The sequence below is a fragment of the Mercenaria mercenaria genome, chromosome 4 (genome assembly GCF_021730395.1).
Source record: "Mercenaria mercenaria strain notata chromosome 4, MADL_Memer_1, whole genome shotgun sequence".
Classification (NCBI taxonomy): Eukaryota; Metazoa; Mollusca; class Bivalvia; order Venerida; family Veneridae; genus Mercenaria; species Mercenaria mercenaria.
This window is the reverse complement of record NC_069364.1, coordinates 40,760,613-40,775,513: the sequence shown is the minus strand read 5'-3', so window position 1 is coordinate 40,775,513 and position 14,901 is coordinate 40,760,613. Positions and strand designations below refer to the sequence as shown.

General features: G+C 35.2%; 2 protein-coding genes across 2 annotated transcripts; one reads left to right on the top strand and one right to left on the bottom strand.

Annotated features, from left to right (window-relative positions):
* Positions 1 to 263: 263 nt before the first annotated feature.
* Positions 264 to 3,668, bottom strand: LOC123551513 (uncharacterized). The gene is made up of 2 exons (XM_045340500.2): positions 3,168 to 3,668; positions 264 to 2,497 (listed from the first exon to the last, which is right to left on the bottom strand). Exons 1-2 carry the CDS (start codon positions 3,476 to 3,478, stop codon positions 1,162 to 1,164), a joined length of 1,647 nt encoding a protein of 548 aa, XP_045196435.2. The 5' UTR covers positions 3,479 to 3,668; the 3' UTR covers positions 264 to 1,161.
* A 2,594-nt stretch (positions 3,669 to 6,262) lies between these two features.
* LOC123551512 (sodium-dependent glucose transporter 1-like) lies at positions 6,263 to 14,368 on the top strand. The gene is made up of 3 exons (XM_045340499.2): positions 6,263 to 6,655; positions 11,071 to 11,362; positions 13,096 to 14,368. Exons 1-3 carry the CDS (start codon positions 6,596 to 6,598, stop codon positions 14,190 to 14,192), a joined length of 1,449 nt encoding a protein of 482 aa, XP_045196434.1. The 5' UTR covers positions 6,263 to 6,595; the 3' UTR covers positions 14,193 to 14,368.
* The last annotated feature ends 533 nt before the right edge of the window (positions 14,369 to 14,901 follow it).

Genomic DNA, 14,901 nt, shown 5'->3' with positions numbered 1-14,901 from the left:
CAATCTACGTTTTTATTGAACAACCCCCGTAGTTTCTTTATAAGTCAAGTCAACGTTTGTTTACACAGGAAGGGGTGCATAAGTTGCTTATCAATCAATCCGTCGGGATTCTGCAAATGCTATAACACGAAAAAACATGCATTATCCCTACAATATTTAGAGGGTTATCTTATCAAGAAAAAATATGTCGCAAGCAGTGCACTTGTCGTTGAATAAATTAATAACTTTAAGTTTGTAAAGGGAGCAATGTAAAAATACGCATATGAAAGACAAATGATTTTATTTATAAGCATGGTTTGAAGTATATCATTTCGATTCTAACACGATATCAAAGATTATTATTTACATCCTTGACGGCATCCACCAAATATTTGCTTGTTTCTGTGCTTTTGACCCAATGACGTAATAATTGTGATTTACAAACAGTGATTTTGTTGCATAATATTTAACGACAGAGTCTCAGTCTTCTTTGTTTAAGGTAGTTCTGCACGTCCGAAGCAAAATTTTATCTACAACGTAAAATTAGATTAAACCCTGATTTTTCAAAACTTCAGAATATATTTAGAAAAAATCAGCGAGTAAAAAATGATAGAGTCATGTGCTTCATTTTTTGCTAGACTGATCTGAAAAATTTGGACCTCAACATAACAAGAGTCTATGGGAAAATCACAATTTTCATTACATTTTCTCGAACAGAAATTGTTCTACAATGTAGTTTTTAATGAAAGTTCTCACAGTCATAAATAAACATATGGCCTATTATATAGTGAAATAAAATGTAGATCTATAGGTCCGTGTGCTTTGTTTTGAGATATTTACCCTTAATTACAAAGTATGCAAAAATCGACCCTATCTTTTTTTGCCGAATTTTCTAAGTATATTTTGAAGTTTTGAAAAATCAATCAAACCGAGTCTGCTATTATTCTTCTTGGTTGCATTCTTTGCTTCCAAAGGTTTTTTTTTTTTACAGATTTTATTAATCAATTCTACATTGTAGAATTTTTTTTATCCGAACGTCCAGCACTACAGGAAAACAAATATGGCCATGTTACAATACAACGTCATACATAACAACGAGGTGATTGTGTCATTGGTCACTTTTGAACGGAACAGAAAAATATACAAATAATCAGTTTTCTTTTTATTTTTCCTGCTACAGTTTTAATCAAATTCAAAAGCGATCAAATGGTTGCCATTTTTAGTGACCAGAACCCTTGATTTACGTTGGTCGAAGCATACAGAAACTGGGCTTTGTATACCGTCAGATGCATTGATTATCGGACCAATTTTCTCCCCAGTTTGACTCATAAGCATTACATTATGTGACAAAATTCCAGTAATCAGAAGATTGCCATCACCATCTGTGCACACGCCATATGCACCTTTCAGTTCTGACCCAGTATATTGCCATAACACGTTTCCTTCAATACTTAGAGTAATCAGACCTTTTCTGCTATCCGCTACATGAATTTTAGCACTATCATCACTGACGGTAATGTCACGGCTCTCTGAGAATATGGTTTCTCCGTTGTTATCTTGAAAGATAGTTCTTTGTAATTTACCGTCCATGTCGTACACATACACATTCTGACTGCCATCAGATATATAGATGTTGCCTTTGGTTAGTGCAAGTCCAAAACAGTTGTGCTCCATTTGTAGAGTTCTAGTTAATGTAAGTGTGTCTTTGGTTTCGACAAACTGAATCACTCTATTACTCAAGCTAACAGCGGCTTCCCACTCACTTACCCTGCACAATGACCTTGGTGACGCTGAAAGACTACAAAAGCTCTTCACTTCGTATGTTTGTTTGTCTAATAATTTCAATTTGTTGTTAGTGTTATCAGCTATGAGTATGTTGTCGTCTCCGGTTATGCAGGTGCCCCAAATGTTACAAGTATCTGCATCATCGTCTACTTTGATGTCATGAGTTGTCTTTTCTTTAATAGAGCTGAAAGCGATTTTCTGATCACGAACATACCCAAGCGACGAAAGACGGTTGAGGTACGTCTGGATGGAAGAATCACCTTTGAAAAATAATTTTGTTTTCTTTGAAGGTTTACCCACACATCTGTGTAAATCATCGGCGGCTGACGCTAAATTTTTGCAAAGTTTTTCAGAAACAAATAAAGTGGATTTATTACTGTCAGTAACTTTCAGCCGTGCAAGTTGCTTTTCCATCTTATGTACTACCGCATCTATAGACCGTTTATCATTACAAAGCTTCCTGTCTAAGTGGTTATACTTTTGTTCAATTTCCTTTGTCGTCTTACTTTCTAATTCATCAACTATTTCATTTATCTCATTTCGGAAAGCCTTTAGCTTGTCCAAACACGCAGTCTTCATTTTCGCCAATTGATTCGTGGCAGTGAGGCATGCTTCCATCAACTGTTCCAATTTTTCTTTACTGGCAGTAAGTTCAGATACAGATTTCTGAAGAGCATCTGTACTAAACAATTCCTGAGCAATATCTGGTACGTAATGAATATCGTCACAGCCCCTGAAATGTAATACAATAATGTACTTTATGTTGTCAGCTTTAATGTACAGGACTTGTGACACAAACAATAGTCATAAGACAGGATTTCAAATGCCAATATCCCTAAATTCCAATTTTTAAAAGGAAAATATTACTTTTTATCGCACATGGTTTGTAGAAAAAATACATTACGAGCATACATTTATATGAAAAGGATAGATTTGATTTAAAGTGTGAAAGTCAAGCTATTTGATACAACTATCAAAATAAAATGTAGTATTGTTTACAGTATCAGCACGAAATGAATGATATTTAGCTACGGCTTTTATCTAGGTGGTTTAATAATGCTATACAAATATAATATATGTATACATGTACACTTTTCACATAAATCCTGTTTCAAGTGATTGCTTCGAATACTAATATTTACAAAGTTTACTTATTAAATAAACTGTTTATGCGAATGAGGAAGTAATTGTCATAAGTTCGTAAAAACTGAGGTATATACGAATAGATCAATATACATGTAATGTGTATATTTACGTCTGTTCAAGTTAAGTAATCTCATTGAATCAATGAGTTCATATCAAATATCATTCCTGTAATAAATTCTTTATCGTTTACATTCAATTTTCCCTATATTACTTTCATAATATACATACGTGAGATACCAGTAAAAGAAAAATCTTACTTGTAATGAGGGGTAAAACAAACTGAACAGCCGACGATATCGTGTGTTCTGCAGTACATGTCTATACTTTTTGCTGGATGTTTTAAACATCTTTCCGTCGGCACTTGAAGCACTGTTGAACCTGTTAGCTTCTGCGATTCTTCTCTTCCAGTTTCAGTTCCGTCGGTGATCTCGAGCAGTGTATGTTGAGCAAGTATAGAGAAATTCTCGTGCATTCGTACACATGTTTTACAAAAATATTCCTGACATTCAACACAGTATTTGTCAGCTATATTAATGTTATTATTCCTTTTACACGGTAAACAGTTCATAATTATTCCGGATCTACTCAATGATTAGATCTTATATTCTCAGACGTTAAATAGCACGTATTTAAATAGCATGTATTTATGCTAATCCAGATCAGTTTATGTATATTTGCTGTGTGTATATAGGTTGTGTGTAACTTATAGCTGATTAGGAACTTTAAACCCACAGCTTTACTTATGAATCGCTAATGATAACATCTTTAGTATTCTTGTGTCAAGAGTTGTTGGATCAACTATGTTAAAAGGTGGTTCATTGGCTGGAACATATTCTCATGTACCCAAATGCTGGATTTCATCCAACCTTGGTATTTATAGCGCGCGTCTCAGTCTTTTTAATAAAAATAAATCAAACCAAGTTTCGATATTTATAAAGTGATGACATCTTTGTAGGAAGATACTAGAAGACAAAAACTAAATATGTGCATAGGCCTAAAAAATTCTTTGTTTCCGGTAACATGTTCAAAATAATTGGGGTAGGTAGGTCGGAAATTTTTTTATTAAGGGAGACTTTTCGGAAATTATTTTTGTGTCAAAAAATGAATACAAATAGGGGGCCGGGTTATGCCGTTAGCGCATCAGTAAGTTGATTTCTAACATCATTGACCACGTTTAAAGCATGAAAAGTGCAGTTTTGCAACTTTTTGTCAAAAAGTTGAAAAAATTACTCTCCAAGGCCATAACAACATTTAGGGTCGGGTCAAAAATTTAGGGTAGGTCGGGATACCGGAAACAAACATTTTTACGCCATATTGATTGAAATATACACGAATTCGAAATACATTCGAAATTTCTGAAACGCAATTAAACTTAATTTTCACACATGGTTTCCATGCAAATTAATTTTGTAAAATCTTCCACAAATATATTTAAAAATCTTCATTTTTATGGCTGTTCAGTAATTAAGAAGATATAAAAGCAATATAACGATATTATAAATTAAGACATTAATTGTACTAAACATCAGCTTCTTAAATCAATTTGCGCGGGTTGCTTTGAATATCAGACCAACTTAACGAATATGTGTTATATTATATCATGTGTACACGAATATGATGCTGTTTTTCTATGGATCTTAACTTTTATTCATTGAACATTTATCAGTTACTGACATAAAACTATTACTTTACAGAATAATACATACAAAATGCTCTGCAAGATATTTGCCTGATATTTATGGCGATTTCTCATTGATCAAAATCTTGTGAATAGATGGTCTTGATTTAGAAATATAGACCAGTTAAAAAAACTCCTGAAAATAAAAAAGTTTGTACCCTGTTGAGTTTTTATGAAGTTATTTAAAAATATTCAAGAAAATGTGCAATTCCAACTAACATTGCGCTCTGACATGTATAAATATTTTTACATAGGAGAACGATTTTTTTTTTCTCAGATACTGTATATCATATAAGTATTGATCAGATGAGGAAAAATATGTATTTAACAGATAGAACGTACACGTATTTGAATAAATGTATATCGATTGCTGTGTTAATTAAGACTGTAGCACAGCTACGTATGGAAAGCCATTGCTGCCTTCTGGTGATGATATATAGCACTTTATGCTGTACTTATTTCAGCAGTGAAGCGCTAGACTGGTTACAGTCCTTACATTTTTTGCCAATAATACTCAGTCCTCTTATATTTATGTTAAATTGGTATTCTCTTACTGCCGACTGTATGAGTCTATAGCAAGATATTCAACAGGTAGTATTTTTCAGAATGAAAGTTCATTGACTGAAAATGAAAATATGATAAAATAAATTTATTATCAGACTAGCAGCTTGTCTAATGATGAGCGTTACGTTGTATATTAGGTGTCTTTTCATCAGTATGAGCAATGTTTTTAACATAATATATGAGGTGCCTTCAGATGTATATGCGATGCTTTCCTTTGATAGTGCGGTATCTTAAACTGTATATGCGATGCTTTCATTTGATAGTGTGGTATCTTAAACTGTATATGCGATGCTTTCATTTGATAGTGCGGTATCTTTAAAATCATCATGTTGTTTATGTGATGTTTATAATAACATTAGAAGACAGCTATGGCTTTCCATAGCTACGATCAAAATAAGCAATAACATTTTCATTTGATAAACTGGTATCTCGTGATCAATCTTGTTTGTGTTTGTAGGTAAAACTAATAATGCAACAGATGTTTATAGGCTTACAATAGTATTATGTACACGCAGGCAATCTTATCATCATTCATGCGGTTGCCATTTGTATCTGTGGTACGGTCTTCGTCAGACAGAATTGATTTATTTGCTGTTGTTTTCCATTCATTTTTGAAAACATTTATATTCCTAACTACATGTATTAAAACATAGTGGAAACGTATATTTGTATTTGGAAAAATTGAAGCGACTGGTACATATACTACCATTCTCTGTGTAATATCTTAAATAGCAAATACATGTCAGTTTGTTAGCAGATAATACAAATCTGAGAAACATATTGTCAACCGGGGCGATAGCAGATCAAAAACTATTTTCTAATTTCTTGAATCATTATACAATTTAAACAATTATTTAATAAAAATGGTTATCCAAAGTATTGCGCATACATTTTCGATCTATTTTCATGCCGTACCTCACGAAAAAAGCCTATAAATTAAACTAAACATATATTATATCGAATCTATTTCAAATAATATCTCATATTTATGATATTCATTTACACACTAAAAGCGTTGCCTGAGGTAGGCTAGCTGTCGTCTTTTCAGACGAAACATTGATTCAAAAGTAAACGGCTGACACGCGTGATATTATAAAACCTCGGTATCGAAACATTGATTCAAAAGTAAACGACTGACACGCGGGATATTATAAAACCTCGGTATAGAAAAACCAGAGACCATGACAAAATATGTTTATATTGTATATGTTTATACCAAAAATACCAAACCGGATGTGTATAAAAATGTTTAATACTGTTGTAGAATGTCAAAAATCAATAAAAGAAAAACTATCAACTATCTATAAAGATATGTAAGCCTGAAGATATGAAGTACACCAACGGGATAAAATTAATTAAGGAGTATGTAATATATCAAATTGCTCTCAATTTGTATATTTTATAAGTTTATAGACAGTAAGCAGACAACCGGAAATATAAGCCATGGAAAACCGACATAAAAAGATAGTCACCGTAATGTTGATTTCGGCATGGGTTTCGATGGTAAGTGATTTAAGTGATTTCTGTTTGATTAATTGATTGCCGGAGCAAGTGCCTTTCCGGCTAAACCTAAGCATTTTTCCTAAACGACTGACCAGGCAATGTGCGTGAAATTAGCCAGAGCAGCCAGAGTTCAGCCAGAGTTTAGCCAGAGCTTAGCCAGAGTAGCCAGAGAAGTCAGAACTCTGGTTACTCTGGCTGGCCAGAGTAGCCAGAGTTCAGCCAGAGTAGCCAGAGAAGTCGTAACTCTGGTTACTCTGGCTGGCCGGAGTAGCCAGAGCTCAGCCAGAGTTCAGTCAGAGAAATCATAACTCTGGTTACTCTGGCTGGCCAGAGTAGCCATGCAGAGTTCAGCAAGAGAAGCCATAACTCTGGTTACTCTAGCTGGCCAGAGTAGCCAGAGTTCAGCCAGAGTAGCCAGAACTCTGGTTACTCTGACTGGCCAGAGTAGCCAGAGTTCAGCAAGAAAAGCCAGAGTTTCTAGGATGTTAAAATATTCTGGCTACTCTGGTCAGCCATAGTATCCAGAATAGCCCGAGTCGCCTGGATTTTATTTGCTTCGGTTAGTATGGCTAGCCAGAGTAGCCAGAGTTTCTAGGGTTTTAAAAATAGCCAGAGTAACCTGGTTCACAAAACATTTTCCGTCTTAGCTGAATTTGATTATGTAACTTAATATGTTATTTCTATCTAAATAGCATGCTTAAACTGAATTTCAAGTTAATTAATATTTTCAAGTGGCTATTTAGAGTAGTCAGAGTAGCCAGAACTCTTGTTACTCTGACTGGCTGGCCAGAGTAGCCACAGTTCAACCAGAGTAGCCAGAGTTCAGCCAAAGTTCAGCCATAGTAGCAAGAGTTTCTAGGATTCTAACATGTTCTGACTACTCTAGTCAGCCAGAGTATCCGGAGTAGCCCTAGTCACCAGGATTTCATTTGCCCTGGTTACTTTGGCTGGCCAGAGTAGCCATAGTTTGTAGGATTTTAACATGTTTTGCAACTCTGGTCAGCCAGAGTAGCCAGAGTAACTAGGTCCCATGTTCACAAAAGTTTTTCAGTCTTAGCTGAATTTGATTATGAAATTTAATAATTGAGCCGTGCCATGTGAAAACAAACATAGTGGCTTTGCGACCAGCGTGGATCCAGAACCGGCTGCGCATCCACACAGTCTAGTCAGGATCCATGTTGTTCGCTTTTAAAACGTATTGGACTTGGAGAATCTGTTAGCGAACAGTATGGATTCTGACGCGCAGGCTGGCCTGGATCCATTCTGGTCTCAAACCCACTGTGTTTGTTTTCTCATGGCGCGACTCATATGTCATTTCTATCTAAACAGCATGTTTAAAACTGAATTTCAAGTTAATAACTATTTTCAAGTGGCTATTTAGAGTAGCCAGAACTCTGGTCACTATGGCTGGCCAGAGTTCAGCCAGAGTTTAGCCAGAGTAGCCAGAGTTCAGCCATAGTAGCAAGAAACCTGGTTACTCTGGCTGGTCAGAGTAGCCAAGTAACCAGGATGTCAGTTGCTCTAGCTACTTTGGCTAGCCAGAACAGCCAGAACTTCCGAGATGTCCATTGGTTCTAGCTACTCAGGCTAGCCCGAATAGCCAGAGAAAAAAACTGTTATACCTATTGCGAAATTACCCTTTTGGTTCTCTTAGGTTTGACTTCAAAAAATTGTCTTATTTTTCAGACAGCAGCCAATGTAGTCAGACGTTCTAGGATTTTAATATGTTCTAGCTACTCTGGTCAGCCAGAGTAGTCAGAGTGACCATGATTTCATTTGCTCTGACTACTCTGGCTAGCCAGAACAGCCAAAATTTCCGAGATGGCCATTGGTACTAGCTACCCTGCTAATCAGAAATAGCCAAAGAAAATACAGTAAAACCTGTTGCCAGAGTAGCCAGAGTAATCAGAACTCTGGTTATTGTGGCTGACCAGGACAGCCTGTTTCATAATTTTTGCATGGTCTGGCTACTCTAGCTGGCCAAAGTAACAAGGAATAACAGAAATACGCACGGGTTCTGGTTACTCTGGCCAGAACAGCCAGAGAAAATACAGACAAACATGTAAACCAGAGCCAGTTTTAAAATATATGACCCTTTTCCATAAAAATCATATTATACATGATCAGGTTGCACTAACTGTTGTATATAATTATAATGTAAATAAAAAGTTAGACCTGTTGCGTGTTGTGTGTCTGGTATATGAAGGCTGAAATTCACAAAGATAAAAGCGAACAGGTCTATATATTTCTGGTAGATTGAAAATCTTTAAAACAAGCCTAAAAATATCAAATAAAATAACAACAACAACAACAACAACAAAGAAACAGTAAGACGGCATTATTTTCGAACAAAGTTAAGAGTAACACGAATCATAAAAAATGACACTTTCAAAAAAAAAAAAAAAAAAAATAAAAAATAAAATAAACAGGTATATGCAAAGGCTGTCTATTTATATACATTGTAAATAATGCTTAGGTATGTTTTCTTTTATATAAGTTGTAATTTTACAAAGTAGCCTGCCTCCCACGAAGGGTAGATACGACGAAGCGACACCGATCCAACCTGGATCTTCAGTACTTATACGGCTGTATGCCATACCACACTGGACTGTGATTTAGTGCAGTGCGACCTGGCTGTCATGGTCTTTTGTTTTGCATTGACCCATTCTGGATCTTATTCATGGCATATTTTATCCCCAGTGTATTGTCTCATATTCCTTCTGTTGAAAAAAGGCACATAACTGAAAGTAAAAAACACATGTACCTGAAAATAAATACGCTATTAAGATAGAAATGACATATTAAGTTTCATAACTAAACTTAGCTAGGACTGAAAATATTTTGCGAACATGGTACCTGGTTACTCTGGCTAATCACATGTTAAAATCCTAGAAACTCTAGCTACTCTGGCTGAACTCTGGCTACTCTGTAAGAAACAGCCAGAGCAACCAGAGCAAATGATATCCTGGTGACTCGGGCTACTGTGGCTACTTTGGCTGACCGGAGTAGCCAGAACATGTTAAAAATCTAGAAACTCTGCCTACCCTGGTTGAATTTTGGCTACTCTGGCCCGCCAGAGTAACCAGAGTTCTGTGTACTGGATGAACTCTAGCTACTCTTGCTGAACTTTGGCTACTCTGGCCAGCCAGAGTAACCAGAATTCTGACTACTCTGGCTGAACTCTGACTACTCTGGCCAGCCAGAGTAACCAGAGCTATGACTTCCCTGGCTGAACTCTGGCTACTCTGGCCAGCCAGAGTAACCAGAGTTATGACTTCTCTGGCTACTCTGGCTAAACTCCGGCTGAACTCTGGCTGAACTCTGGCTAAACTCTGGCTGCTCTGGCTAATTTCACGCACATGACCAGGCATACAAAATATAACCTACATTTGTTTACGAGTTAGGTCGTTTTGGAAAAAATATCACCAAATCATAGAAAGAAAGAGTTGTTTTACATGAAAATTAAACAGCATATAAAATATATACCAACGCCTACAAAAGAATCATCAATTTGCTCACATATGTATTGAATTCTGGAAAGGGACTGCATGAAGGGGCCATACTTCTGAACAGTTCAACGCCTTTAAACACTCACCATTTTTAAAGAACTGTTACATGTCTATGTTCTGATGCAATTGCATTATAATACAGTAAGGTTAAACATGTATTAGACAGGTAGATTGATGGTAAACATGTTGTTCCTTTACCAAACATTTCTGTGAATTGGTGATAGCCTGCTAAACCTTAAAACTTTTTGTCATGTCCCGAGGTCCTGTCAGAAAGTTTAGTAGTATAAAATTTAAAAATTAGAGAGCCTTTACTGTATATATTTAAGCTTCGCATTTTAATTAGCTAAAGGAACTTGCACTCCGATTAACTATCGGACGTTTTTAAATTGAAAGTCAATTATGACGTCAATGATCTTAAATGATTTTAAATTTTATTCAGCATCAAGAATTTGCAAAATAAATATTGCACTATTAAGTTGCGCTTTATCGCCCTTGCAGAACTTGTGCATATTTCTCGATATAAATCTGATAATATCAGTTTGACTGAATCTGTTCACGAGAGGTAATGAAATGTACAACACCCCTCATCATGCCCCACCCCCTTTAATCAACGTCAATTTCAATATCATATTGTATTCGTCATTCCTTTTTGTCTGGTCTAATTTCTCTAAAATTTAACTCAAAATATGAAATGAAATTTATTTCCCGTTGTGCAAAAAAAAAAAAACCAACAAAAAATAAAACCAACAAAAAACAACAACAAAAAAAATTAGGCAACATTAACTTTAACCTGGATGCAGTGTTCTTCTGTGGTAATCAAAGTGTCACTGGACTGATCTTAACGCAACAGTTGAAACATTTGCTCATTGTACAAAACCATGAAAATAGTCAAAATTATTTTTTCAGGGTCTTTATATGGAAATTGGTGGACCGACAATGCTGGATCTTCGAATTCATTTCGATTCAAATTCTGAAGAGATAGCCCGATCGGTTTCTGCACAGGGCGTAGGCATTTTCTTTGGTGCTCTCATTGGTGGAATATTTGTGGATATGCTTGGCACGTGGAAAATTTTGCTAGTCACTGGGGCCCAGCTGCTTGCTACATTTACTATAGTGTCAATGCCATACGTGGGGAGCCTCTCCGTTTTATGGTTTATGTTCTTTTTGCTTGGATCTGCTGCTGGTATAGTAAATGTTTGTAAGTGTTACAACTCTGGTACTTCCAAAATCTAAGAAAAGAAATTATAGTAATAAACATTTGAATAAAATCTATAAGAAGATCCTTTGGAAGCATATAAACAAAATTCTGTATTTGTATACTTTTAGTGTGATAATTCTGCAGTCCATCGAAAAACCCTAAAACTGTAAAAGTTTCAATTTAGAGACTTATTTAAATGTTTCACAACTGTATTAAAGGTACAAATTCATTTCCATGTAATCCACCAATTATCCGTTCTGAGAAAGCTTTAAATATGACATCACGAGTCCCTGAACGATAAACAAACGATGGGCCATTCCGTGACAAATCATGTATATTAGTGACAAAAATGCTTTTAGTAAGTCATCGAACGCATTCAAAGCAATAATGACGTCATCGTGCATGGCGTGTATATATTTCTATTCACTTTTGGTAGTTCTACACGTTTTTGGGATTTTGCGATAAACTTTTCAGAAAAGTTTGAAATATCGAGATAATTTCTGAAAGTATCGAGAATGGGTAATCTAGCTAATAAATGTCAGTTGTGGACACTTACAGAAAAAGTATCGAGAAAATAATTTAAATAATCACAATAATACTTCAAGGAAACCTTCCACTATTGAGATAATCTTTTCAAAAAACTTCGTTTAAGCTAGATAAATTTTTGAAGTATCGCGATAGGTACCTAGTTATCTATCGCGATAGAAATAACCCGCCATACTATCTCGATAATTTGTAAACTTTCCAGAAAAGTGTGCATTTTTTTCTGAAAACATTTCAACAATAAATAATATTTTCTAGATATTTTTATTTATTTTCTGAAAACGTTTTAGGTCAAAATTTCGCGTTAATGCTTGGAACTGCCACGAGATGCTCGGTAACTATCACGATAATATTTTAAACTTTTCAGCAAAGTTTTTTCTGAAAACATTATGCCAATAAATTATTTTATCTCAATATGCTTTTTATTTCCAGGAAATTGCTATTGCGATAAACTTGTCAGAAAAGTTCGAAATAACAAGATAATTTCTGAAAGTACAGAGAAAGCTAATCTAGCTAATAAATGGCAGTTGTGGGCACTTACACAAAAAATACTGAGAAAAATAATAAGATTATCGCAATATTATTTCCAGGAAACCTTCCACTATTGAGATAATCTTTTCAGAAAACTTCGATTTATCAAATAACTTTTTGAAGTATCGCGAGCTACCTAGCTATATCGTGGCAGAAATATGCCACCATAGGTACCATATTAAATAAACATTTATAAGGATACAGAAGAGAACATGTTGACTTTCCAAAGACACAGTCAAAGATCAAAACATATTAACATTTATTTCCAAGATATGATAGGATAAAGAAGTTTCTTTTTGTTTTAGTCACAATTCTCTCGTTTGTAAGTTATAGAAATTTTATGTATATTTTTGTGACTTTTTTAAAATTTGGTTGAGGCCGTTATATCACAGCATCACTTGACTTTGCTATTTTTTTAAAATGTTAATTCAAATATATTTCTAAATATGTGAAAAATTTAAAAGCATGTTTTAGTAATACAACAATATAAGTGATAGGAAAGGCTTTTGCACAGATATTTGAGCGGATTGGGGGATTTGGGGGAGGGCATTAAAAGTTTCGTAAATTGCATACAATGTATAACAATATATTAACAATATATATCCTTCTATTTTTTTTTCATTCAGTACAGATTATTATTCACTACTTTATTTTTACAGCTGGTCAAAGAATAATCCTGGAAATGTGGAAAGAGAAAGCACCATCACCTATGCATGCTACACACATGGGATTCGGTATAGGTGCAGTAGCTGCACCGCTAATTGCAAATCCCTTTCTGGCCGTGTTAGATTTCAGTCAAAATAATGCTACTGCGGAAGGAAACAAAGGTGTCCCGAACTCAGAGTCTTACGTCATTGTTGAAGAGACACGTGTACAATACGCTTATGTTACCATTGGCTTAGTTTCGTTAATGTTGTCATCGCCATTTCTGATTTATCCGTTTATAAAGTGCTGTTTTATGAAGGACAGAGATCAGTATATCTCCTTTGACACTGAAAAACCATCTAAAATCAGCAAATTAAACAAAGTGATAGACACCATCAATCCTGCAACATATGCCGGAGGTTCCTTTAAATTTGGCGCATTTGTGTTCATTATGATAGCTCTGTATTTCTTGAATTTGGTCGGAGGTGAACAGCTTTTTGGAAACTTCATCAGAACATTTTCTGTTGATGAGCTTCATTTTCCCCGAAATGAAGCCTCATATTTGGACACGGCATACTGGGGAAGTTTCACTATAGGCCGCTTCCTCGGCGCAGTGTTGTCACATTTTGTTCATATTAGGACTTTATTATTAGCTGACGTATCTTTGAACCTTCTTGCGGTAACTCTTCTTGATGTATTTTCTGCAAGAAACAAAGCGATTCTCTGGGCTTTTACTGCACTCGTTGGCTTCTTGGTAGCACCCCTCTTTCCAGCTGGAATATCGTATGCAAACACACAGATCGAAGTCGGTGGAATGGTTCTTACTTTGATAGTGTTTATGGTCGGGCTTGGGCATATGTTATATATTTGGATTGAAGGTGCCTTGTACCAAAACTATGGACCAAGGACAACGCTGTATACACTGCAGGTATCAGCAACATCGGTGTTTGTTATTGCAGTAATATTTGTTGCATTTACGTACAAGAGAGAAGACAGATTTAAGAGACTCGGTGACGCAGAAATGGAAGTAACAAGACTCGATAGTGCAGTACCAACTGAAATGCGGTACACCAAACTAGATGAACATTCTACACAATCGGATGATTATTAATTACATTGCTTGTGATTGTTTCAATTCAATTTTATACATCTTTTCTTTAATTAAATTATTTACTGTCTCGCTGTGTACATTGTGTTGTTTTAAATGAATTATATCCTTGTTACATTTAAATAACTGAATCGTTATGTTACCTTTGCTTTAAATAAATAACTGAATCGTTTATAATATACATGTATTTTGTTTTTATTATTATACGACCACAGGTTCTAATTGGAGTATTCAGGTCTATAATTACAAATCTATAGCTATCATACTTAAAAATATCGATACAGCTGTTTCCGTGGAGTAATTAAGAAGTACGCGACGAGTCGATTCACAGTGTGCCAGATTTCTGTTATATAAAATCGTAGATCAAATATGGTAGCACTCTTCAATGGTTCCGAATAATATGTGACATCACGTGTTAATGACAATAAACATGATCTTTTTTCATATTAGAACGTTGAATAAATACGTTAATTTCATAAAAAAAGTAAAACTATGCCGATATAAGGCCGGACAAAAACTGTCGTCTAACGGTTTAATGTAGATGTATCAATGTACACTGTGTTTCATGTATTAATCGAAACCTTTAAGATTATTTCATTGGTTGTAGGTGCAGCTTGAGGGTACAGAACAGGAGATTCTGCTGAGTTACTTCGTAAACAGTTACCCAAGAGCCGGATATTCTCATCTGTATCTATAACCCTTCTTGAATGCC

Coding starts and splice junctions, on each gene's coding strand:
- LOC123551513 (XM_045340500.2), bottom strand. CDS start 3,478: ATGAACTGTTTACCGTGTAAAAGGAATAATAACATTAATATAGCTGAC. Junction 2,498..3,167: donor TGTTTTACCCCTCATTACAA/GTAAGATTTTTC, acceptor ATTACATTTCAG/GGGCTGTGACGATATTCATT.
- LOC123551512 (XM_045340499.2), top strand. CDS start 6,596: ATGGAAAACCGACATAAAAAGATAGTCACCGTAATGTTGATTTCGGCA. Junction 6,656..11,070: donor TTTCGGCATGGGTTTCGATG/GTAAGTGATTTA, acceptor TTATTTTTTCAG/GGTCTTTATATGGAAATTGG. Junction 11,363..13,095: donor TGCTGGTATAGTAAATGTTT/GTAAGTGTTACA, acceptor TTATTTTTACAG/CTGGTCAAAGAATAATCCTG.